Source organism: Poecile atricapillus, chromosome W (assembly GCF_030490865.1).
Source record: "Poecile atricapillus isolate bPoeAtr1 chromosome W, bPoeAtr1.hap1, whole genome shotgun sequence".
Taxonomy (NCBI): Eukaryota; Metazoa; Chordata; class Aves; order Passeriformes; family Paridae; genus Poecile; species Poecile atricapillus.
The window spans coordinates 46,603,816-46,631,737 of NC_081288.1; the positions used below are offsets into that span (position 1 = coordinate 46,603,816).

At 35.7% G+C, this 27,922-nt stretch overlaps 1 protein-coding gene across 2 annotated transcripts in view; it reads right to left on the bottom strand.

Moving 5' to 3' along the window:
• Nucleotides 1-27,922, bottom strand: part of LOC131591838 (AT-rich interactive domain-containing protein 2-like) — a 93,993-nt gene that overhangs the window by 20,711 nt on the left and 45,360 nt on the right. For both annotated transcript variants that reach the window (XM_058862935.1, XM_058862934.1), the window contains 12 exons: nt 18,616-18,749; nt 17,653-17,871; nt 14,769-14,836; nt 9,923-9,989; nt 9,588-9,838; nt 8,358-8,454; nt 8,068-8,277; nt 7,553-7,720; nt 6,454-6,529; nt 4,120-4,254; nt 3,455-3,654; nt 250-3,083 (listed from right to left, as the gene is read on the bottom strand). In XM_058862935.1, the coding sequence (XP_058718918.1) occupies nt 250-3,083; nt 3,455-3,654; nt 4,120-4,254; nt 6,454-6,529; nt 7,553-7,720; nt 8,068-8,277; nt 8,358-8,454; nt 9,588-9,838; nt 9,923-9,989; nt 14,769-14,836; nt 17,653-17,871; nt 18,616-18,749 (4,459 nt within the window). The remainder of the gene's footprint in view (nt 1-249; nt 3,084-3,454; nt 3,655-4,119; nt 4,255-6,453; nt 6,530-7,552; nt 7,721-8,067; nt 8,278-8,357; nt 8,455-9,587; nt 9,839-9,922; nt 9,990-14,768; nt 14,837-17,652; nt 17,872-18,615; nt 18,750-27,922) is intronic.

A 27,922-nucleotide genomic window follows, 5' to 3' on the forward strand; every position in this document is an offset into this window, starting at 1 on the left:
GGAAGAAAATAGTGAGCAGAAGTTCTTTTCTCAGTGTGTATTATCAAGCTACAAATTATGAATTCCACTATTGTCACTGATACTGAAGAAGTATGTAAACTGCTGTGGAAGAACAGAAAGTGTAATTTTCTGAGTATCTGAAATACTATGCAAGAGATATCAACCGAGCTCACATTTTCAGCCATGTTATTTCACAGTATTAGTCAGAATCACAGTCAGAATAAACACAAAAAGAACACTGCAACATACCTGTGTGACCATGCTTTGTATATACGTGGTTGGATGCTGCTGCTTTTGTTGAACAGCACTTTCTATTGCTACTTTCGCTACAGTGCTTGGATCCGCTCCAGCTGGCACAGCAACCATAGTTGCACTGCAACCAGCATTGTTGGGGTCACTGATTGTAACAATTCTAACTCCTACTTTATTTGGAATTCCTGGAACAGTTTCCCTGTCATTATCCTCTGCTGGCCTCTTTGCAGTTTTGCATTCTGCTGTGCCATTAGTAGACCGAACTTCGGAGGACAGGGTAGACTGGGACACTCTAGGTCCTGAGTGTGGAACTGCTATGATTTGATGCCCCTGTATAACAGAGGCTGTAGATTGTGGTGAGACAACTACACTTGGGCGTTGCTGAGGCACATCTGAATTCAAACTTGAAGCTAGAGGTCCATTAGGTAAATCAGTGTTGGTACCACTAAGTTGCTGGGTTAACAGTTTTGCAGCCTCCTGTGTACCGCTTACAACAGGTGAACTACTCAAAGTTAATACAGGCCCATTAGAAATTCTTTCCCCTTGATCACCTTTGGCAGTATCTTGCTGCGTGGCATCCAAATTCCCTTGTTGTTCCACTGAAGATATCTCACCATTTCCTACATGATTGGAAGTTTTGTGATTTGGAATGTTTTTGCTCAAATGAGAACAATCTCCTTTATCAAAATCACAGATTCCATTAACTAGGGGCTTCTTCAAATCACTTTTAATTTCCTGTGTGTCCGTTTGTTCAAAGTTCTGCTTTCCAGGAGCTCCGTTCTCACCCATTTCTAATGATGGCCCATTACTGACTTGTGAGCACTGATTGGCCTCATTCTGTGTTTTCCCTGAGTTAGAAGGAGGTAGACTGGAGTCACTATACTTTCTCCCATTTAAAAGACTTCCCACCTGCATTTCATTTTCTTTTGCATCCCCATTGCTGGTGTTTGCAGCTCCTCTTCGGCAGGAAGGATTCTCCATAACTTCAATTTTACGTTCATGAATGTGTAAACCTGTTGCTTCCTTTGCTTCTTCCTCCTTTTGGCAAATTATTTTATCACCTTTGAATGGGGGAGCAGCAGTACACGGTGATTGTCCAGCTGAAGGTGCTTGAGTAGCTGGAAGGGTTTGCACCTGTAGCCCAACTCCTGTCTGTGCTCCACTCACTGAAATTCCTGCTGGAGCAATGATCTGAGTTGCATTTCCCTGACTCACAGTTGCAGTAGCAAAACTCGTATTTGGCACAACTGTTATCGTAACCTGGTTGCCAGTAGTCCCTTGGAAAATAGTTGCTGGGCTGTTAGAGATCAACTGGCCTGGCAATATCTGTAAATTAGAAATGGGTACTGTTTGCACTGCCCCTTGGGGTGGGATTGCACCCGGGACCAGCTGAACATTCTGCTGTCCAACTAGCAGCTGCTGAGCTGGAGACTGTCCTTGAACTCCAAAACCTGGTGTCTGGTTATTGGCCATCTGATAAACCACCTGAGGGCTAGGAGCTCTTGCATTGTTAGGTGGAGGAATCTGTGGAGCTGGGAGTATAAGCTTCCCCCCTGGAGTTGAGGGGCCTCTTTTTGGAAGAAGCAGTTGTTTTATCAGGCTAGACTCACCAGAATTGGGCTGGCCAACCCCTGTATTAGCTTGTTGTGACTGAACTTGCATTTGCATCGGTTGTTGTACCTGTACCTGCTGCTGCGATGATGCTGGTGAGTGTTGCTGCTGCTGCTGCCTCTTTACAGAAAGCATCTGGCTAACAGTAGGAGGGGGTCCTTGTGACTGAGGAGTGGTAGATGAAGATGACATAACTGTAGGGACTTGATTATTTGTAACCGGACCTGGGGACGGTGAAGATGATGGAGTAATGCTCGGCTGTCCAGCCAACTGGACTGTTTGGCCAGCAGGAATAGAAGCTGGGTTAGCAAGCACAATTTGATGAATGGCTGGTGCATACGTCTGACCTTGCTGAGCTGGCTGGCTTACTATCACTACACTTTGCTGGGATGGTGGTGGAGGCTGCTGCTGTGGCTGCTGCCCCACAGCAGGTGGACCTTGCTGAGATGGCAGAGGCTTTGGTGCAATATTCTGAAACCCTACTCTGGATGTTGGTGGGTTCTGAACACCTGCAATTGTAACCACCTGCCCAGCTGCTACTTGGAAATTTTGAACTGTGGTGGCAGAAACAATGTTAGATGCAGAGGTTGTGACATACTGCTGTGGTGCTATGATGACTGTATCTTGTTGCTGGTTACCCGCAGAGGACTGCTGAGATGATGTCTGCCCAGGTTGTGATGATGTGCTGATTAGCTGTTGACCCTGTGAAACTGCTGAACTGCATGCTGGTAGATTTTGTACTCTGCCAAATATATGACCCTGAGGTACAGCTTGCTGAATTACCGTAACAGGAGTGCCTGAAGGTATCTGTCCGGGTACCACTGCATGCAGTGGGGACTGTTGCTGAATTACAGGTTGGTGGTGAAGCATCTGAGAACTCACAACTGTAACAGACGGCTGCTGGCCTGTGGTGCTGTGATTTTGATTAGAAGCTCCTCCTACAGCAATAGGAACAGGAACTGCAGACTGAGGAACAGAGCTCTGTATTACTGCGGCCTTCACTACTTCACAGGATATTGGACCTTTATTCTGTATAACAGTCATTGGAGCATTTTGTTGTGTATGAATAGAAGGATTCTGTGGAATTCTAGAAACAGTCTGTGCCACAGTGTGAACACCTTGAATTGGAAAAGACATCTGTGTTGCTGTCAGAGTTGAAGACTGGTTTATAGGGGTCCTCTGATAGTGATTTCCTACACCTGGTAGCCCATGCGGGATTCCTGTTGAAATAAACACAGTAAAAGTTTGGAAGCAGAGATTATTTCAAACACATTAACTAACAAATTTTAAAAAATCCAAGATTTGAAATTGCAATTCTACATGAAGCGGCTTCTGTTCTCAGCTCTACAGAGTCTGAATTAATGATGCAGCAACAATGGCTTGTCTGCTGACAGGAAAGCTTATGGGTTACATGTCAAAGACTAGAATGGCATGCAAGGAAATACTACAATACTATTCCCAACATTACTGAATAAACCCAAAACATGTGGCCTCAACTTCTAACACTTTCAAGCTATGTTCAAAAACTTCTGGCTTTTTTTATGGTTTCAGGATCAATGCAAAATACTTTATACATAATTAATTTAAAAACCTGCTGGCAAAGGAGACGAAGACACATCAGGAATTGAATCAACCCGGACAACTGGGGTAGACGAAGTTGGTGGCTGCTGATAGTACATCTGAATGGGAAGCGGTATAGCTCTCCTTTTCACTCCTACCACATGTATATGTGCTTGACCATTGTTACTTGGATCTTCTACTCTCTTCACTGTATGATTTGGAAAGACAGTTCTGTCAAACACAACATAAATCCATGTTAATAAACACAGTAACTCAACCCTCTTGCAATGTTTTTACTTTACCTAACTGCTCTTGTGTGCAGAGTAATAGAAGGAATGCCTGCATCTTTACAACACAGCAGGATTTCCCAATAGCATGTGAGTGTTCATCACTGAGGATTAGCAGGTTCCCCTAGATGGGTGAGATGTCATACAACCTAAGCAAAAATTACAAGATCTCAAAAAAACTACTTCAGAAAGAATCAGAAGGACTAGATGCAGAGAAGGAACCCATTCAAAGATCTTGAAATAGAATGTAATAAAATTAAACAAACTCTAAACTAATTTGTTTCAATTAAAATTCCAAAACTGGATGTCTTTCAACTCAGTAGATTTTTTCTCAAAGAAATCTAAAGCTACTGCTTAGTTTTAAGAACATACAATTGCTTCTTTACTGCTGCATAAATTCTTGTCTTACCGCAGGCATTTATAAAATCCAGTTGATGTTAGGATTCCACCTCGAGCTAATTTACTACAAGTAGAGAGGTATTCAGAGTACATTTCTGCTCGAGAGACAGAGCAATCAAGGTTCACTTCAAAATGGGCATTCAACCTGAAGATGGAAAAAATAAACTATGAAGCAAAATACTGAGAGTACTTTTAAAGGGGTTGTTAAAATCCTTCAGTCTGTATCACAGACTTTTGAGATCTGCCAGCAACATGGAAAACAGCATTTTAGTATATTGTTTTGTCAGATGTCTGTTCTACCCTTTCTCCTTCTCACTGCTTATGAATCAACACACTGGACCCCTAACACTTGCAGTCAGTTTTACATGCTTTTATTTATATAAGCATACATATATGTATATATATTTACATAGTTATATATGTATTATTTATAGAAAATTGTCTCCACCTATGCCTTTTTTATTGTATATTCTGCAAAAACAAATAAGAATGCATAGTTTGTTGGGCCTCATCCCCACAGCTCTATTCTTATTCCTTAATGATTCTACTTCCACAAAAGATGGGCTGAAAGCTAACTAATTCTTCATCACAAATTTTTATCGTAAATCAATGTTTGTATATCTAATATTCACTAAGCAGTGAAAAGTATTTTTATCTCCTAAAGACTCTCCACAAGTCCACAGACTATCTAACCTATAACCTCACAGGAAGCTGTGAGAAAAGGAAATATCTTCTATCAGTTTAATTTTATTTCTCTTAGATCCACTTAGAGACAAAAGGACTGTTCATCCCCAGCAGCAAACAGAGGCAAGTAACAACTCTCACTAAGTACTCAAATATTGGCATGAGAATAAAAGAAATATTTTAGTTGTCAGCATTTATTATATGGTGCTAACATTCTGGAAAACTACAATGCATTCTCCTTTGTAGAGCCCTACACTCCAAATGTAACTAGATGAAAAGCCTATGATTACATTCTTTTAATTGTGTTCTCTCATAAAGATTAAGTACCATTTCTCCTGCAGTTGTTAGAATTTTATTATTACAAAAACTGAGATTACGTTGTATTAACAGAAAGTTAAGGTATTAATTAAATTTGGCATATTGGACAAGTGACTGTCCAGTTGGATATGTCATATTAGGCTGACACACCAGCAAACTGGAGATGTTCAGAACTTAAAATTGTGAAATGAGATCTGTGATCAGTACTTTACTATCACTGCACTTACCTCCTACTGAATCTAAGCTGTCTAGTAATACATCCAGGAAGGTCAGCTTAAATACCTTGTCTTTTTGCTGCTTTCAAGAGACAGTAACTAAATTCTACTGCTATGATTTACTAATTTTCCCATTTCTCTAAGTAGGAAGCAATGACTAAAGCATACCATGAAAATGTACATCAATCTAAGTTTGCTAATGTGACCTGCAGAGAGAGTCCAGTTCCAGGTATCCCTGTTCAAATGCCTAAATGTGAAATTCCTCGATCTTTCAGCAGTTAATTATTATGGTTAATAATACTTTGCAGTGTGCAAAGAGAAGCATGGAAACATCAGCTGACCATAAAAATCTGCAGTATTTCCCCCCATACAACTGAAGCTCTGCTGAAAGTATAACTTCATGATAACCTAAACCACTAAGCTTTGTAAATTCCAGCCACTTTATCTGGAAGGTGCTCGTCTCCTCAGTATGACTGAAGATGAACATCCGAGGTGTGAAGGAGCAGAGGTGAAAAGGCCCATCAGGAATCAATTAATACAAATACTTAGAATGTGAGTTGATTTACCTAAGACAAATAATTCAGAAAGATCACCCACAGTCTACATAAGAACCACAGCAGACAGTTTTTCTCTAAGTATCTGACAATAATACTAGTTGAAAGCAAGAGAATTTGAATGGAAAAGACTTTGATCTTCGTTAACTTGAGGTTCACAACAATCATGTGAGTTTTGCAGCGCCTCACTTCATAATTTGATAATTACTTTTATATTGATTCAGTAATACAGCAACACATTAGCAGATGAAAACATCTGTGAAACAGGTAATGCTGCTTGACAATTTAAAAAATAAATTAAATCAAGATCAGAGTTAAAAATCAAATGAAATTCTGTCTTAAGAGAAAAAACAACTAATTTCATGGATCAACAGGCAAAGACTGAATATTCTGGTTGAGATTTGCTTTCATACTTCTTCAAAGCAATGACAGAATGGATTTGGTTTACACTTTTCAGAAAAATTAGTCTACCAGTAAAGAGAAGCAAACTAGAAAATTCTGTCATACATGAATTCAGTATTTTTCTTTGTGTTTCTCCTTCATTAATGTATTTGAATAGAACTATACACTTACCATTGACATGCAAATTTCTCACTGTCTATTTCTACTATTCCTGGAGGTGGAGCAACGTGTGGTGCTGTCCTAGAGGCTGTAAAGGATGCGGGGAAGAAAAAAAACCAAAACTTGCTGAAATGTTTTTTGTCCTCCTGAACGAAGCACTTCATGACATCCACTGTTTCTCCTATGTTTGTCAGCAAGGATGTATCCAGCTAAGACAAGTCAAGAAGGTCCCCAGAGCAGACTACAGATCTGCACCATGGTTTACCAAAGTGAAGCAGGGCTTGCCAGGGCCAGAGTCACCACTCAAGGGCAATCATGAGGTCTGCGCCTAGTGAATGGCTGCTTCCAGATTCATGATCTCAGTACTTTAAAGTACTGAGCGTGATTTTAAAGTGGTACAATACTCCACCAAAACAGGCACAAATACACAGCAATTATTTTTCCAATTCGTAAGTGGATGCAAATATAATGCAAAGGATTTGCATCAGCTCAACCTATTCACTTTTTTTTCACCCCCTTGGTTACATTCTCTCCCAGTCTTTTTTGCTGTGGTATCTAAACCCATTCCAGAATTATCACACTTAGACATGCAAACCAGTGTCTGCTGCAATGGTTCTTTCTCAGTAACCTCCTAAGAAAAGTTACAATTTGGTTCACATAACAAGAAAGTTCTGTTTAGAACCTTCAAGAGTCAGTCTATCTCATCTTATCTCTGCAATTCTACCAAATACTGTATATTACTGCCAAATAATATCCAGTGTAAAACACAATATAAAATGGACCTCTAATTCTCTGAAAATTGTGGGAACAATCTAGAATGGGTACTTTTTCTTCCCACAGAACAAGTTAAAATAAGCAATGCATGTAACTTTCAGAGAATTTTCAAATTACCAACTGAAAAACATTAAAATTCTTTTGAAGCTTGTTTTACAGCAGTTTTGATTAACACAGCTTTGGCTAACAGCATATTTGCTTCATGAGCAAGTGTTTGAAAAAGATACATATGTTATGCATAATGTTATACTTATGTAAACTTATCAGAAATCTAGAGAAGATAAAGATCATATAGGATATTTTATAGAACAGTGTGTTCTCTTGCAGTGATACTCACCTGGGACACCTGTTGCATGGGCCTGTGAAGAACCATGATCCATTACCTGTGGTCTGACATCAAGTATTCCTTGCTGGCTAACACACTGATGTTCAATGAGCTTTACAGCAGTAAGAGCATCAGGTCCAAACATCTGGATGTCCATAGAAACCAGACATACTAATGTATCTAAAGTATTGAATGCAAAACCAACAATGACATTAGGACAAGACAAATGCTGTTAGAACATTTGCTTTAAAATTGCCATGTGTTGAAAGGAAACTAGTCTTTGCATGCTTCTGTAGGTTTGTTTGGTTTTTTTAAGCACACTTAATGGCATTAAAAAGACTTCAGAATTTGTAGCATCATCAATTCCTCGAGGACACAATGAATAACTTTAGTAAATTCCATCCCCATGCTGTGTGCTCATACACACAAACAAGCAAGACACATTTTTAAGAATATGTCATGGTCAGTGGTTAAGCCTTTTTTTCTTACATGAGCAAGAGAAGGAATAGATTTTGCTTCTCCCTTACCTATGCTCTTCTCTACTTTAGCAATCTTTGAGCAGGCCACTTCTCCCATTTCTGTGAGCATGTATAGCACCTCAAGTGCTGAGATTACAAGCAGCACATCTGGTAGTGTGAGATGACATATGATCTCTTTATAGGAATCTTGATCCACATATTCACAAATTAAGACACCATTATCTTCAGCCTTACAAAGATTTGCCAAGATTTCCATGCCTGAAGAAGAAATACAAGATAGTTTTAAACAGCAATAATTACAATTCTGATACAATAACAAGAATAGCTAGAGATCTTACCTCTCATTTTTAAAAATCTATCCCTTGACATGAGGCATTTTGTAACTGTGTGGAACATTAGATGAGTAGTTTTGAAATCAACAGGATCCAAAAGAAGCTGATGAGAAGGAAAAAAAATTACTAACACTATCCACATAGTGCTAATGGTTCAAATACTTAAATCTGCTTATTAAAATAAAATATTCAGAAGCATTTAAGTGCAGCAAACACATATTACACTTGTGTTCATAAAAACTGAACCCTGTGAACTTTTGATTGTACCTAGCATTTTGAGCCCCCTCCTCCTTTTCTGCTCTCAAGCAGCAATCTAATTTACACCTTCCAGTGCTCAGAATAAGGAAAATAACTTTATTCTCAGGCAGTCAACAGTATACACAAATGGATTCTAATATCTAACAAAGACCAGAACTTGAATAACAACAAGTACTCCTTCCCAAATGCTACCCCAGTCATTAGTCTTATTTCTACTTCTGCTTCTCAATTAGAGATCTCAAACATAAGTAACATTCTTTCTCATTCAAAAGAAGTTGGGTACATGGTAAATGAAAAACATCTTTTCCTTCAGTACATAGTAGTGGACCAATACTTCCACTCTTATTCTCCAGTAGTACCCATTTTACTTAAATTTATATGCTATATTTAAAAATATAAGGACTATCTAAATATACTACCTATAAAATCTATATAATTTTCTGCACAATAATATGACATACAGAAATATATAACATTCAAACTTCTCAAAAAAAGAAAGAGAGAGAGAGATGCCTCACGTGATTCTGGCAGTGTACCCTGTGGCATATGACTAGTTTACACAAAGTACAGTACACAGGACATAAAATTCTCTACAACCCTCTTTCTTAAACATACTATTTTGAAGTTATGACTGAAGGTTATAATTATGAAGTGAAGAAGCTAGCACACAGACTGCAGAACGTAACAAATTCTTTTCTTCTCTCTGGGAAACTAAACTGAAAATTATACACTATGAATATCTTCTATCTCCCTACATCATCAGTCTTCTTCATGTGATTCTATTTTAGAAAACTGACACATAACAGCCGTATTTTAGTTTTGGCTCTGAACATTTGTTTCCAAATTTCTAATTACAAATTCAAAGAATAATTTATTTCATTCTCCATCCAATGATAAAGGGAAAAAAAAAAATCATGTCACTAACACTACTGCTTTTATCAATTTATATTTGAATTATTCTGTTTGAAAGCACATTACCTCTGCTGCAATATTTCCCAGCGTGTCAAGTCCCAACTGCCGTAGAGAAATAAAGTGACTGTGAGCAGAGAGTAGCAGGAACCGAAGACAAGTACGATTAGCTGCCAGAAGTTTAACATTTCCCTCTTCAAAAGAAAGATTTCTTAAAATCACTGCTATCTGAAGTACCCGCTGCCCTTCAATATCATTAATGCCCAATTTGCGAGGTGGATGAAATAAGGATTCCCAAATCCATTCTTCTGATGGAATATCTATGAAGTAAATAAATAAATTTTAGTCCTTCCATTGCTCCATTTACCAACATGCATGTATAAAGATTAGTCAAGATGTCTCACCTTGAGATTTGCTTCTGTCAGAAATTAGATCACGAACTTCAATATCCTCAACAATATCCTTCCAAAACTGAAGAAAGAATTAAAAATACTTAATTTCTAGGAGCTACTTCTTTAAATATTAACTACTTTTATTTCTATCATGTTAAAATATTAAAATAATATTAAAATAATTGTTCTTTAAAAATTTCCTAGTACCTTGATTCATTTGATAGTAACCAGAAGTGATGACTGCACGACGTTCAGTACTTTACACTAAGAAACTCTTCCGTTCAAGCACCAGAAGTATGTGGTCATGATCAACCAATACTGCCAAAGAAGTGCTTTGCTGAAGCACATACTGAAACTATCGGGCAATTTTCCATACACCATTAGAAATACAGCAATTACAAATGGAAAAAAAGTACAGCTCATCCTCCTTCATCCCCTACAAACAAGCTAGAATAAGGTAACTCCTCCTAGTCTCAGTAGATCTTATGAGTCCTGCAAGAAGTTGCTATTTGGATAGACTTTTTAAAGCTGCTGTTGTGTATCCTACCTCATCATAACACAATAAAAAGAAACAACCACCACCATCACAAAAAAACCCAAACCTATAAATATAACCAAAGCAAAACACTTCAGCAGACAGGAATTCAAATTAGTTTACAAATTTATGGTCTTGTCTATAAATGGTTGTTTTGTTGCTAGTCTTGTTGAAATTCAAGAATTAATCAAGGAATTAAGGTTTGCAAGCTAATAAAAAGACATATTGTGATGCATAATAATATAGAAATATATAATGATACATGCATTCTAATGTGTATATCTGAAGAAAGATATAAACCTTCCTTTGACTAATAAAAATTTTACATTTCTTTGACTCACTAATGAAATACTACTCCTCTTTTGACTATAATCACAGAATAAAACCACCAATAAATCTGGATAAAAAGGGAAAGATGGGAAGTACAACCAGCTGAACAGCAGGAGAAATTTTGCTATGCAAATGTAATTACTAAATTACAGCATTCATACCAAGCTTGACACTACTATTTTCTTGATAAATACAATACTACAGATTTTCTAAATTGGAAGGGAAAGAATTTTATTTTCACTGCAATGTTGCTAAATGGCGTCCAAGTACTGTTTAGGAAAGAGGATTTACTTGCACAAAAAGGATTATTACCTCATTTTAGCAAAGACAAGAACAGCAAAAAAAAGGTCCTAACTTCTTACTGTTTGCGACAAATAGATTTTTCTAATTAATATTGAAGCTACAAACCAAGAGCCACAGAAGATGAAGGCATGCAGGCAAAATTCTGTTACAAGGGAACAGGTGAAACATGACAATTTTTTTTTCCCCAAAGGAACAGCAAAAATGGAAAAAAATAATGAAGCTTTCTGGGCATTCATTTGAAAAACACATAGCACAAAGGCAACAAAAAATTAGTGCCGCATTACAAGCAGTTATTTATTACCTACTATGAAGGATAGCTGCAATCTAATACTACATATTAATAGAAGTAAGCATGACAGGGTGCAAAAGTAAAGGTCTTTATCACTACTTATTCCTATATGTACATTTAAATCATGGACTACTAATAGAAACATAAAGCTGAAACCTGGAAGCAACCAAACAGTGCTTAACTACATAACACCCAGATGCTAAGACATAATGCACAAAGGTAAAGAACTTGATTCATATTCACAGTCTGATCACTGTCAGTAGGCAAGTTCCTTTGGAAAAAAATGCAAAGGATTACACAGAATTCATTGCAAATTAGATCAACCAAATGACTGCCCATAAAAGCAATGGACATTTGAGTACACAAAACATAATGTAGCAATGGTATGACTACTTATTGTCCAAGAAAAATACAAGAGCAATTGGAGTCAAGTCAGCTTGACAGATTACTGTGAGAGACAAGCAAAGTGATGTTTGAAAAGTATTTCAGGTATTTAAGAGCATAAAGACACTCTCTGCACAGTATCTGAGAAAGATTCAGGGGATAAATGCAGAGTAAATAAAAAAAACCTAAATTTATACAAAGAAGAAGGAGTTGGGCAACAAAATAAAAAAAAATAAATCACAAAATAAAGAAGACAATCAGAGAAGTAAGTAAGGTGTAAAAACAGCATATATGTGGATTTTGGAACTCTACAGCTAGAGGAGGCCTCAAGAAGTCCAAGAACATGAAATGCCAATCTTTTGACTGAAGTAAACAGATAGGAACAGTGCATGAAGAAGTGTTAACGCAATTTTTCATACACTACACATCAGACTCTGAGCAGCTGCTAAAGAAATACCTGGGAAAACAGCTAAATCTACCAGATTATAAACATACTACATAAAGAAATCACTCTTGAAAGCGAACTATCCTCACAAGAGAACCTTGGTAACGTGAGGCTGTGTCAAACTGTCAAAAATGGGAATCTTATTCAAAGCTAAGTCAAACAGTCAAAAACAGGAAAGTTTCCAGAGCAGAGGAGAAAACATCTGAACAGGATGCCATCAGAGCTTGTGGACGGGGACAACAAAAACAAGGAGAGATACAAGATGACTGGCTAAATGCCAGCTGTTCCAATCCTTAAGTAAGGACACACAGTCATTACAACTAACTAGACATTTAAGCTTATTGGCAGCACCAGGAAAAATCAAGAGTGGAGAATGTGACAAATTAACATAGCTGTAAGAAATAACAGCAGGTTCAACTTAAATAATACTCAAATTTGGACAATTAATGGAACAGATTCACTGACTAGTAAAACCATTTGATTCAATTTAGAAGTAAGTCTGTAAAAAGTGAGAAAATATGTCCTGATCCAGGTAAGATAATGAAAAATACAAATTGTCTGAACAATTTTTTATAATGCAGTAAGGACTGGGGAGAAAGGAAAGAAAAAAAGAAAAGAAATTGATTCCCTTTAAGTTTATAATAAAGAAATACACTGTTTTTCATTTTCACCTTCAACTGACACAGCAGTGATACTGGAGGACACAACTAGCACCAAAATGAACAAACAAACAAAAAATATTTTTAAAATTATTATATGAATGGTGAAAGGAGTAACTTACTTAATAGCCATTCTTTTTTCTTAAAAAAGCAAAAGCACATTTAAAGAAAACACCAAAGCAAACACCAAAACCAGACACACAATCTCTATGCTGACAACCAAGTATCTTTCTCCTACACAGGAGAGAGTTTTGACACAACCACAGCTGCAATACAAAATACATTACTTCCAGTAGTAAGGTCAAACAAATGCTTGCAGTGAAATACTCTGAAAAATCTGAATTCTTGACATTACAGATACTTTTACATCTGATGTTAAGTTTTTCACATGCTTTCTGAGTATTTCTGACATGATGTCAGCAGTATTTCACTACAGAGTGGTACTATATATGTTGTAATGTCCAAAAATACATCTTGGAGAGCATCCAAGATTTTTATTAGTAAACCTTACTGCAGTTACAGTGGTTCTACTCAAAAGTTTGCTAAAACATTTATGAGAACCACCTGTCCTTATAACAATTACTTAAATTTATATAATTAATGAATATGTAATAAATTAGAATACAGTATAATTTTAGATGTTTACAGATCTAGGCATGGTGCTTGTTGCTGCTATAGATCAGCAACAGTCTGTGACAGCTTAGAGTGAAGTCAACACAGAAGTGCTAAGTGCTTCAAAAAAACAAACAAACAAACAAACCAACCCACAACCTACAGTATTCTGGACATATTTTTTCAGTGAAAAAGGGAAATTTTGAAGATTATGAAACATTAATTTTTACACTTAAGTTTGAGACATTTGTATTACATTTTCAAGTCCACAGACTCACAAATATGAGAGCTTAGCTTTCTTTAAGTTTACTTAGGAAGTTTTGATTAGGGAATCTGTACATTGGTACTTCAACAATACTTATCAATTAACTAAAACTACTATGGTCTAGCTTGTTCCCAAACTGAGTTACATAAAAATAAAACAAAAGATAAATGGAGAAGGCTCCCAACAAATATTTTTCTGTAATACTGGTAAGATAGTTCAGTATACGAAACAATTACTGAATTGAGCAGAAACCTGGCTTCATAAGTAGCTCAGAAGATTAACTCTTCACATTTTTCTTTAATAAAAAGCATAAGGTATCCAAATATATTTTAATCTAGCTTTCTTCTGTTTTAGCCACCTAAATCATTACCTGTAATTCAATTCAAAGAAATTGCGTATCATAGTAAATACACTGAAATATCAAATCTCTTTCAGCTATAATTCATGCTCTTATTCATCTAAAAAAGTTCATCTAGAATAAATAACCATTTGGACAAAGAAACTTCAGTTCTATTTTTACTTCTTTTCACTGCTTGTACAGTAGCTCATGCCCTCTAGTGGAAAGATTAAAAAAGTAGTTTATTCAAGTAGTTTAACTGAAACAAATGTGCAGCATTGCTAACCTATTAAAGTATTTCTCATATGCTTCTTATATAGTGGTATCCATTTTTATAATTCAGAATGTTCCTTTACTGATCATTGCAGTTTAAAACAAAATCCAAAACAGCACTGTTGCCTCTTGGTAAACACATTGCCCAATATTCCTTTTCTTCACACATATTAATGTCCTTATAAAAGAAACATGGAAACCTTTGTTCATTCTCCTATACTGTTTTTTTCTTAATACACTTCTTCCTACTTATCCAATCATTTATGACAATGGTGACATAGTATCCTATTATATTTAAACCAAAGGAATGAAGCTGAGATTCATTTTAAGGACATGTGATAGTGTATCTTAGAATTTTCAATATTTTTAAAGGATTTGATACCCACCATATGCAGTAAAAAATTATTTTAGTAATTTTTGAATTACCTTAACAAAATCTCTATCAGTTTTCTCCTTCCACTCTTCTCCAAATACAGCAGAAAATGATCCTAAAGCTTTAAGCACAAAAGAGCATAATTTAGTAAAATAATGAACATTTTTTATAATCCATAAACTAAATTAAGATTCAAGAGCACTATAGACTCTTCTAGTGTTTCCTTTTAATCTTAAAAAATACTGCATAAACCAGCTGAAATGTCAATTGTCATTTAATTAATAGCTACTGCAGTTTTACAGTAAAAATTGGGAGTAAGGAGGCATAAAGAAAGGGCTAGTTTGGGAGTCCTGTAAAAAAAAACACAGGGGAAACTTTTCCACAGCTCTTTTCCAAGAGTCAAGATGACTGCTCTATTTTCACCTTCACATCAAGAACTGTCTTCCACGCACAGTGTAAGCACAAACACTACTGCAAGTAGTTAAACAAATTCCCACATATGTTTTCTAAAAAAACTTAACGGTAGTAAGATTTTGACAGCATTCAATTCAAACTCAATATTTAACCAAGACCAGTAATGGATGTTTTTGGCTGTTTGATGGTTTGATGGAGACACCACCACAGCTTTTGTAATCATCACTCCTTGAAAGCAGCTAAGACTCAGTCAATCTGATTCAAATGCTGAGTCAATCCAAAAATAAAATCTGTCTTGCAATAGTTCTGTAATGAATAACACATTTAAGTTAAACATTTTGGCTCATGATCTTTGCTTATTTTGTAAAAAGTGCTACAAATCTCAATTCCAAGACCACATCATCTTTCAATTCACAGAATCCAAACCAAAGCTTTATACAGCTCTCCAAGCTGAATATACTATATAACCCCCAAACCCCTGGGGCTGCCCCCTGATCTGCAATCCAACTGTCATCTTGAAGTTTAGGAGGGGACAGGACGGAAGCTAATGACATATTTTACCTAAAAACACTGAATTATAAATAACAACAATCACAAAATCTTAATTATAGACAAGAAAAATTTAGAATCTGTATTATATGAAGTTGATCAGCTATTTTTTACTGCCACCTGAAATTACTGTGATAGTATTTTCATAATGCCTGAATTTGCTAATTAGAGAATTCATTTAATCATGAAACCTGACAGATTTACCTTTATTATTTATACTATAAAACCATGTAAGTATTTCAAATTGAAGTTTCATGCTTCAAAAATAAATAAATATACCCCTGCTGTTTCTTCCCCCCATTTTTCCCAATTAGTCCTCCTAACGCTGCTAGGACATTTCCCTGGATTTATCCAGAAAAAGACATAATCATGTAATATAAAAATGAAGTTATTCCCAGGGAATGAAAAGAGTGAGTTCATTACATGCTCATCATTCCTCTCAGCTTCACCTCAAATATTTTTCAAAAAACACAAATGCAGATGAGCTATGGAATAAATCTGTTCTTCAATTTAAAAACTCCAGAAAACACTGTCTACCCCTACAATATAAAAAAAAAACTCCGTAAATAGCAATGTAACACTCAAATTATTTGCAAATTCCTAAATCAATTGAAGTTTCATCAGAAGAACAGGGGAGTGATAGTAACCTCAAAAATCTAGAGAGCAAGCATTCTGGAATCATATGGAGGACTAGTTTCCCTTTAGCTTCCTTACAAATATTTTCTTTTTTAAGCTCTTGTGACTGGACTAGATGCAAACACTAAATGACCAAGGTCTAACCATACCTGAAGGACACTGAAAAATGTACAAATTAAAAGAGCACGAGAGAAGCTGGAGGACTAATGCAATACTGGGGGGAGAAGAGGGACACTACAAATCATTGATCGGTTAATCAATGATTAAAAAAACCAACTAAACCATATACAGGGTCTAACACTGGTTCTTCCCTAGAATTTTAAAACAGAACCTTTGACATACCATACTGTGTTTATGCTTACACATGCAAAGTAGATTTATTCTCAAACAAATATGATCATCTGTATTATCAGACTTCGTTATGCTTGGCTGAAAAGGCTCATTTGAGCAATTTTTTAGAGCTAATTTCTGAATTTCAGTATAAAAAAAACCCAAAAAACCAAGAAACCAACCACAAAACCAAAAACCCAGCAAAATAAACAAACCAACCAATCACAAACAAACAAAACCAAAACAAACAAACCCCCAAACAAACAAACCAAAAAACCACCAAACAACCAAAAAGCCCCAGCACATAAACCTGGTAAATACTTCCTCCTCACCACCCTAAGATAAAAGCTATGCTGTTATGATTTTACAGTGGTTTAGGTTAACTTATGTTTTGCTCCTCTCTTGACAGGAAGACATTAACAAGGAATAATTAGGCACGGAGGCATTTTTTTCACAATGAAAAAATCAGAAGAATCAACTCTCTTTTGATATTTATGTGCTAACACATTAAGTAATTCTGAAAATCAGGTTCAGATTTTTCTCCTTTGAGTTTTATATTCTGAATTTCACTACAGTTAAATGTGTAGTGAAGTATCAGGACAAAAATGTCAGCAAGTCACTGTTTTCAGCGAACCTTTTCTTAATTTTTAAATCTGCAACTGCCATTAAAAAAGAATTATGGAAAGTCAGCATGGTCCTACAAACTCAAAAGGAAACAGTAATATACTACAATCAGATGGAAATTCAGTGCTGTAAATTCAGTATCCTGAACAATTTAATTTTACTATCAAAAAACTAATTCTTACATTTCACTAAAGCATTAAATACATTTTCTAATTACCTAACTTAAAAGGTATTTGTAACATTTGATAAAACCTGTAATTGTTGACAAGGTAAAGAGAAAAACTAGATACATTACCATGAAGTAAGTTATTACCATTTTAATTATCACGAGTTGTGAAAGATGCTACAACAGCATCTTTCTGTTGCAAAAATGTATATACTTACTGTCATCAAACACCCCAGCATTTGCAAGCAGTAAAGTGATGATTTTAGGGTCCTTTTCCAGCTGCATAACATGCTTGCTTTCATTTGAAAGAAGAGTACACACATTAATTGCAAAGTCCACTTCATTTGGGAGTCCAGATAACAGTGAAAGCACCAACTTATTATAGTCATTTGGTGAGTTTAAGTCCATAGACAGCCCATAGCTTTGACGAAGATAATCTAAATTAAAAAAAAACAACATTTTCAGCTACACTCATTAATCTTGAAACAATACATTAAGCAATATTTTCATAAGTAAGAATTCTGAAAAAGTTTGTTTATAAATTATTGCAGATTTTAGCAAGTTTTTATAGGATTCAACATATTTTTTGTCTGGCCAAAAAGTGGAACCCATTCCACTTTGCTGTGTATCTTTCTAGTTAGGTATCACTTCCTCTGCCACCTCCAGAACACAATACTACAGTATATTCTCCCAGAGAAAAGCTTACAGAACACAAGCTTTAATTAAAGCAGAATGGAATTGTAACACAATTTGAAGTGAATTTCTACACAACAAATTACACGTCTATTCCACAAAGTCCACCAGCTTCTAATTTAAAGCTTAACTAATTGTAGGCTCAATTCAGGTATTTGTGGAGAAAATGAGAGATTGAAAGAAACACACTGTGAATTTTCAAGATAATTTTTTTTCAAGACAAGTAACTACACAGCTCTACTAATTAGCAAGGATAATATTTGTAAAGAAGAGAAACAGCTTACGGATTTTAATATCTGTTTTGATGTGGTTCATAGTGGAAAGATTTTTGAGTATATTAAACTAATCATTTGAGAGTCGTATAGATTTGACAGTTTAAATAATATTCAAATTTATCTACACACTATTTCTGTAGCCTATCCAAAAAAAAAATAAAAAAAAAATGCACACACACAAAGAAAATAGCATTTTTACCCTCAAGAATTTACCTGACACGCTGTGTTGCTGGTAGTTATAGGAAGTTGGAATTGCACCAATAGGAAGTTGTGGCTTTGGATTTCCTGGTTGTACCTCATCATCCTCCTCCCCAAAATGATGGACTTTTTCATACTTTTCTAGATAACTGAAATAAAATTATAAAGAAAGTGTGTTTAGTACAGCTAAATCTTTCATTCCAAAAGCAGAACTGCCAAAGGAAGCAATCTGTAGAAATATGGAGATTTACTGGAAACAATAATCAAACTGCTAAAAAACAAAACCTGAGTCAGACTGACAACAGGTGACAGAGAAAGTGTAGATTTGTGTAATTACTGCTTTAGATACCAAATTTTTCACATTTTTCAACAATAATATTTTGATAAATTGCAACAAATTGCGCCCCTTTGTGACTAATCCTGTTTTTTCCCAAATTAGGTTTTTCTACCCAAAATAACTCTGGAGGTGAAAGCATCATAAAAACTACTCTCTGCACATTACCAATACATATACCAAGGTCAAGTCCAGAAAAATACTTATTTCTTTTTGCCTTGTTTAAAGAGAAACTGTATACTGGGTCCTAATAACTACACAAGACTAAGAGAATTCAGGGATATCAAAGGCAGCAATTCAGGATCAGAACTTGAGAGCCATAGCTGCATCTAATAACTACTGAAAATCCCTTTGAACCCCTTAAGAAAAATAAAGGTGATATACTGTACAAAGAATGGACCTTCTGCACAGAAGTTATATGTACAAAAAGTAAACAGCCAACCAGTAAATTAATTATCTCAACGACAGTTAATTTAGCATTGAAAATGTTAAAAGAAATGTAGAAAGTTCAGAACTTTCTACACTCCAATATATAAAACCAATTTAAAATATTCACTGTAGCCCTAACTGTATAGTGATATGTTGTTGAAAACCCTTCACAAATTTAAGTCAAGTTCAAAGCTGCCTAAATTTACAGATTTTAATTGTGCTGAAAAATGACAATACCAAGTCAATGAAATCATTAAAAAATTGTAAAATCAGAAAATAATTTAAAACATCTATAGTTCTCTTTCAATATGCTAAAATACATCCTATATGAGTAAGCTTTTGTACCATTTTTGTCAGTGGACACTAAAATAATTAACACATGGTAAATAAGAAAGATTTTAAGGAAACAGTATTCTGAGGAATATTTCACATTCATTAAATTAGTAATTATTTGATGGAATGAGGTATTAATAATCATACCATAACCATACCTTTAACGAGTTAGAAAACACATTTTTTCTTAAGAAAAGGGCGCATTTCAGAAGAAAGGAAAGATATCAGAGCTAGAAAGGCAAATCATGCTGCACTGTATGTATCACATGCAAATACCATTCATGTCTGACTAGAGTTCAGGATATTCTAAGTGCTACATGAACCACTGCCACACCCCCCTCCTTATTACATAAACTCTTGAGTAAGTTAAGGAGTCAGCAAAAATCTCCCCTGCACAATCATTTGCTTTTAGGGATTTTTAAAGGACTAAAAATTACACTTAAATATGGTTGCTTTTATCTTTAAACTAAAAATCCTCATTTATGTGAGTTAAGTTTATGTATCTGCAAAGAAAGTAAAACCTTCTAAAATTGTTTATAACTTTTTTTAAAGTCACAGCTCGACACTGTCCTAAAACCTAAATTTCCTCTTCCCATACATTTCCTTACCCTTTTATCCACTTCTTTCATTTAGCTTACATCTTATATGCAGATGAATCAAATCTGTAATCCAATCAATATCAATTAACAGAGCCTGTCCACTTATGGTCAAGACCAAAACGAGCAGTTCAAAGACAGCCTGATCTTCCCTTTTTCTGTCCAGTCACTCATTCTTCAGAGAGCTCATTCAGAAAAGTATGAGGATTCTACATTGGCTTTCCAGTCATTTTTCAAACAGAGCAGGGGTCAGATGAATACTAGATCTGGTGCAGAGGAAAACAGCAGGTTCCTATAGCCATGGATGCCACATGTATCATTTCCATACTGCCAAAAGCTACACTGCTGTAGTTTGTATAATAAACACTGGGGCTAGAGCCAATTTCCTCATATTTATTGGTTTGAGTCAAAGCCTGAGCTTAGAACAGTTTCATTTTTGTAAGAAAATTTCATAAAAACATTTAATAAGATGAAGTAAAAATCCCTATACAGAAACATGTATGGTACTCAAAAAATACAATCTGCGAATTATTGTAGACTTGTCCATTCCACCAAGACTGAATAGCTACTTAAGCATTTAAAAATAAGCTGTACATATCATAAAATAATTCATGTTGTTCCATAGTGTTATATGGAACATATATACTTAACCTTATACTTTTTATTAAAGCCGTGCCCCAACCAAGCTCAACAATATGAATACCCTAGATGTTCTCTTCTGGTAATATCTACTTTATTAAAATGTGTTAAAATAGTTCCACTGAACACAGAAAATCTCAAAGTTCAAAAATCTACTTCCTTTCTTCCCTCTCTGAAAAAAATTTTGGTATATATTAGAAGACCTTTGCAAACTAAAAAGGTCATCATTTGTTCAGTGTTGACAACTGCCACAAAGTTTTCACTAATGTCTTATTAAGCATTTCACAGAAAATCGGGATTCAAATTACCTTTTAGTGAGGAATTCATTTTTCCCTATGCCAATGCATGGATCAACTTCACTTTACTAAATTCTGAGCTCTTTATGTTGTTATTCAATTTACTGAGGTTCCACCACTTCAAAGAACAATCCTCCTTTCTTATCTCACCCCAAACTATCAAGTTTGCCAAGGAAAAGTCAAAATGAAACAAAATAAAGTCCTCAACAATCCCAAACCATCAGTTACTAAGGCTAAACCCCACCTTCCTCTCACCCCAAAAAAACCCAAACCTCAAACCAAATAGCATTATGTTCCCCACCTCTAACACAAACTTTATTCTCTTTAACAGCACTGTAATACTAAATTTCAACTATAATAACTAGATGGTAATAGACTCTTCAGTACCATTCTTTTATGCTATGTAAGTACCAACTGTTTACAGACAGCTGTACAACCTCAATCCTCCAAACATTCCTTTTATTTCCTGCAGAGAGAATGCATGACCTGGAATTTCAGTGTAGAGAAGAAGCTGATTTGCAAATTAGCTTGTACACGAGCTTTACTAGTCTTAAACTCTAATCTCAACAGTCTGGCATACAGCTACTATGCAAACAGCAGAACTGTTTAGCATAAACACGTCTTGCTCTAAAAATACAAGAAATTAAAAAATAATAAACAGAGCTCTTTTATTACTTAAAACCAGTTGTGCAAATGCTCATATGTGATAAAAAGTTGCAAAGGCTAATTTCATGTTTCAAAACAACTTGCATCTGTAGTTATAGGCTAGAAAGGTATACTTTGATCACAGAAAAAGGTTTTCAGGAATTCAAAATGCTTCCTTAATTTCACAAAGTCACAGGTAGTATACAACAACAGCAACAATCTTCTAAACTTGTCTTTTGCTTTCAATACCAACTGAACAATCAAGTACTGGCAAAGAAAGATGCAGCCAGTATGTTGTCTTAGGTTGCAATGCAAGATGTAACCAAAAGTATGTATTTTATTACCACCTGTTAAAACCAGGCAGTGGAGTTTTCTTTATCTCTTCCATGACCCATCCTCCCTCCAGGGGGATACCTTCTGTTAATGGGTCATTGAGTCTCACTGCATGACTGATAAAATCACATCATCCCGTTGTGGGATGCTCCACCCAGGAGGAGGAGCCAAGCATTCCTACCTGGACGTAATCTGAGATTGGGAACAACACAGTCAGCCTTTCTCCACTGGATTCCCAGATGAGAGACCAGACTGTTCTACACCACCACTGGACCTTCAGAGAAAAACTACACTCTTCTACAGCATCACTGCTTCAGCAGAACCACATCTGTCACTCCAGGAGGACTGCAGCCACCATTTAATCAGTCTGCTACCAACATCCTGACCAACAGGGTGCCAGGCTGTGTTCTGACTCTGTCAGTGTTTTTTGTACTACCACATTTTATTTTAATTTTCCTATTACATTGTAGGTTTTTTTTTAACATTTATACATACTAGTAAAGAACCGTTATTCCTACTCCCATATCTTTGCCTGAGAGCCCTTTAATTTCAAAACTATAATAATTCGGAGGGAGGGGGGTTTATATTTTCCATTTCAAGGGAGGGTCCTGCCTTCCTTAGCAGACACCTGTTTTTTCAAACCAAGACTTATGTACAAAAAAGAATTAAAGCAACTAACTAAATGAAAGACCAGAATTAAACTACAAATGAAACAAATGTATACGTTTAAATAAAGTCTTAAAAAAAGCCCCCTTATTAAGTACTATGTTGAAGTCCTGGTGAAGATGGAGGAATAGGGAAAACTGCCTTCTGTAGACATGTGGAAAGATGATTCACACTGTTAGCATGGCACCCAGAACTGGTATTACCCACTGGACACATGAACCAAAATACTCAAGAAACTGAAACACAATGAAACCCATTTACAGACACTTCTGGCCTTTCAGCTTGGATCACTCCTCTGTTGAGACATTTAACTTAAATTAAATAAAGAAATAAATGGAACAATAAATAAATTTTAAAAAAGCTACAAACCCCAAACAAAACCAACACCACCAGCAATCCCCAAAACCAACAAAAAACACACAAACACACACCTCTGGTGAATAGCCAGAACATCAGGATATTCCAAGTATTGAAAAATAGGAAAATAGATGGGCAACCAGAGACAGACGTGCAGACTGGCTACTTTTTGAAGAGCAAGTGACTTCAATGTTTTCTGAAAACTTGATTACTTTAAAGATCTCTTGATTTGGAAATCAAAAGATCATATATCTTTGAAAATCAAATTAACATTTTACACATTCTGTTCCTCTGACAGCAGTAAGTCACTTTGTTCCATTCAATTCTGTGAGAAAAAAGTTCTACGAAGATGAGTAATATTTTTGTCCATGAAAAAATATTATTTAGTAACTACACAGGTTTTTATCAGCCTAGTGATCTTTAGGCTTTCAGGTATTTGGGAAAAAATACTAATAAAAAGAAGCCTACACTAGGTACATCTAGGGGCATGTATAATTCACTATTAACAATAGCCCTGAATGGGCTTAGAGTATACTAGAAACTGGTTCATGTAATAGTATAAAACATCTGGCTAATTTTTACCAGGACACAAATGTGCAGAATATACATTAAGCAAATGTCTGGCAAAACATGACATGTCGCAGACATGAACTATCACAGTCCTACTATCAGTTCCCTCCTCATCTTTGTATTCAGCTGAAGAGCAAGCAGGTACCATTTCTACAACAGCTCTCCACCTCACCTTTCTTGAAACTATCTTTCTACACAGCATTACTAGTGGAGGACTGACAACATAACCTTGCACCATTTCTGTTTGCCTGAACACTGCCCATTATGATGCAAGACAGACACGCTCTTCCTGCTCATTCACTTGTACTCCCTCTCCCTCTTTGCAATACTATTAACAACAACATCCTAGATAATAATGAGACAAAATCCTAACTGTAAGAAGGATTTCACACTATTGAATATTCCAATTTGTATTACCTTAAGTGAGAACCATTGCATGTAGTCTCTCTTTGCCCCTAATTCAACATGACTCTTGCTCTACACCCCAGAACTAAGGAACTCATGACAACTCATGAAACTCATGAAAACTTGTTGTGCCAATCAAAAGCTGCAACCTTTTCGAAAATATACCATCTTTATCAGGAAATCCACTGCAGTCCTATAGCTTGAATCTGTGTCTGGTACAGTTACTTGAAAATCCAATCAATTTACGAAGCCTAATAGCAGGCAGTATTTTAATCCCATAGAAGGCTGTTTCTCAGCAGGGCCAAAGCATTTAAACTTGTGTGCTACTGCTGCCACACAAAGTAGAGACTGGTGCCACACACTGCAATGAAACTCCTGCTTAGAACTTAACAAAGCTGTTGCTGCAGCTGTCCCAAATAATTTACCACTCATTTACTCATCTCATAGCTGTTCACTTACGAAATTCCTGTCCCAATATTTATTCTAAGTAGTTTCTGAAAATGGCAAACACAACAACCTGCTACAAGGCTCTGCTTAAACTTTAAGTGTACATCAACAAACTGCCTCAAATTTGATTTATTGTCTGAGTGCTTTGCCAGTGTCATCAGCAATCTTTTTGTGTTGTTTTTCTGGGTTTTTTCCCCCTGGCCCTGAGGGCACCACAAATTACAATACAACAGTTAAAGCAAATTATTGTCAGAACTGATGCTTGCAGCTAAATCCTTCAAAAACACTTGCATTTTCCATCTTCACCTCATCTATCTCAGAAACTATCTTACATAAGGCTTCCAGTGAAACACTGCACAGGTGATTCTCAGCATTATTTGTTTGATTTCTGGTTTATTGTGACCACCTAATAGAACAGGCTGACAAATCAAGACTCTTAATGCCGTACTTGGCCAGCCTGCCAGATGAATACAATGTCCAATGGCTGTGCTTTTCAAACACCTGGCGGAGTGTCCCACAATGCATCCAGGATACTGTACCAACCAGACTGTGCTGCCTGTTTGGAATCAGGTCGCATGTGGGCCAATCAGACCATACACAACATCCAGCCTCCACCCTGACAGATTCTGTTACACTTCAGGAGAATTCTGAGCAAACTCAGAAGACCCTGTGAAGATTAAACAACCCAAGCCCTTTATACGTAATCACATAGAAACTATAATTGCATTTAAATATGTTAAACTTTTGTACCACATTTTGTAACACAAGACTACATGATAGATGGTCCAACATATAGTTTGGTTGAAATTTGGTTATAAAATTCTTATCCTACCAAGAAACCTTTGCAAACAGAGGAAACCCAAATATATGCCTTCATGAAGTTCTGAATCTTTTCTAAGGCAATTTTCATTAATCTTTGTTGGAAGAGGTGTAAAATCTATGAGCATCACCAACCCTCCAAGTTTCACTTTGTTAGACATTACAAGAAAAAGTCTCAATGATTCAAAGAAAAAATAAATAATTCAAGTCAATGAAAATACCTTGTTAGTATCTATAGAAACACCAAGAGGAAAGAAATTAAGACACTATTTTATGTTTTCATACTAATAATGCTCTAGCTTAGAAGGGAAATAATAAAAGATATGTGACAGCCAGCTGAAGTGCTTATGCTGGAGTGCAGTTTCAGAAGACTGAGGTTGCTGGAGGATGACATCAATCTCTGAATAAAACCCCCAGCAATCCCAACAGATTCTAGATAAATACACAAGTATGTAAGCTTGTCTTAATTTATTTTTCAACTTCATTTAAATGGAATCTACTTATGATCCACATCTGTGGTGCAAAATTCTACTTTACAATACTTTTACAGGACTAACTCTTCTACTGCCTTCTCACTGCCTCCCAAAAATAATTCAAATCCAGTGTCACCTCTTACAGGTTCAGTGGCTGCTTCATCAGACCTGCTGGGCTCCACATCCAGGAATATCTGAGCTGTACAATTACTAACAGTATTAATTCTCCAGTCTTTATCTTTTCAACAAAGGCAATTCCCAGACGTATTCCTCTTAGTAATACTACAGTCACTCTGTTTCCATCTAGGATGACAGCTCATCAAATCTCAAGTATAATTGCAGTCTGAGTTTAGCTCTTGAAGCAAAACATCAGAACCCTCTAGATTTGTTATTATCTCCATCACATTTTCACAAATTCTTGAAAAACCCCAAACTTAATCTATTTTGAGAAATAATCTACAATACTGTCTAGATTTCTCCACAAGAGCACCTGAATGGCAAAGATACACTAACACAGACAGTATCACAAGTTTGGAACTCCTGTAGGCCCATGCAGGAAATTTTAACTAAGCATTGTGCGGGTGTGCCCATAGCACAGTCACAACATACTACTGCCTACACCAGCCACCTTATTTCAGACCATCACTGAAATCTCAAATACCAACACATTATGTAACCCACTATAACAATTTCAAGTATTCATGTATCCACTGCAAAGCTGGCAGCAATACAAATGAATGTCTCTACCCTGTAATATGTATTGTGACAGTAGTAATAAAATTTTCAACTAAATACAGCTTCTGACATAGCATTAGTTATAAATAGCATGTCTTGTAAAGCAGTCTGCACAGAATGCAAAAACTTGCCTTCAGTGAACACTATTTAGGTCACTAAGTGAAGTATCAAGGTAAATACTAAAATATAAATTATTTGTCTCTGTGGATTCCTTCACAAACATATCCTAGGACTGGGTGGTGTTCTGCCAACAGATGTACTTATCTAAGTGTATTAAACAGGAGTATATATATATATAAAATATAACACATACTTACTTTAATCTAAAATCAGAACAAAGTTATCATTCCGATACAATGTGGTAACTTAGAGCATATTTTAAAGATGGGGGTTTCCATTATGAAACAATGGCTTATATTTTGTCAAATACCAAAGCTAAAAATCTATTAAATACTCCCAAGATTAGAATCAAGCAAAAGCACACTGAACATAACATAGACTTTGAACACCAGAGATTAATGACCACATATTCCAGAAGTATTTCCTGAGACAAGCAACAACAAATATGAAGACATTTTAATGCAAATACTCAGGTACATATTTAACATATATTGTGTATGAAGTTGTGTAACTTTCATAACCGTGAACATGAATAGCTGTTAAACTGGTCTATATAAGTAACCTACAAATATTTCATTACTCAATGAAGAAAACTACACATATTATAAACAAGTACAACTTAATTTGACTATTACGTCTCTTATTACTTAACTATTATGAAATTTAAGTTGTGGAAATACTTTTTTGGTGTGTGGGTGTGCACAAAATACTTTTTTTTTGTGTGGTAGCACAAAAAAAAACGAAGGAAGAAAGACTTGCTAGAGCAACACAATCAGAGCACAAACTGCAGAGCTGTTCTCACTAGACAGAAAATTTCTATGCAAGCTGGCCTTGTAACACATATGATTAAGAAATTTATTTTTAATATGATTAAGAAATGTTTTTTTTAGTTTCACAGTTCCATTATCAAATATGCAAATAGAGCTAGTATTTTTCCACAAGAACAGTTTACTTTCAGACTTTCAGGGACTTCATTACTGTTTTCAGAGAAACCTGATTAGGGGATTTTCTATGCAGGGAGCAAATTCTCTAATTTTGTGCTAAGCATCACACTGAAGTTACTTTCACAACAATAATGCCCTGAATTTATCCCATCAAGAATTCCCAGTTCTTTGACTTTCTCTC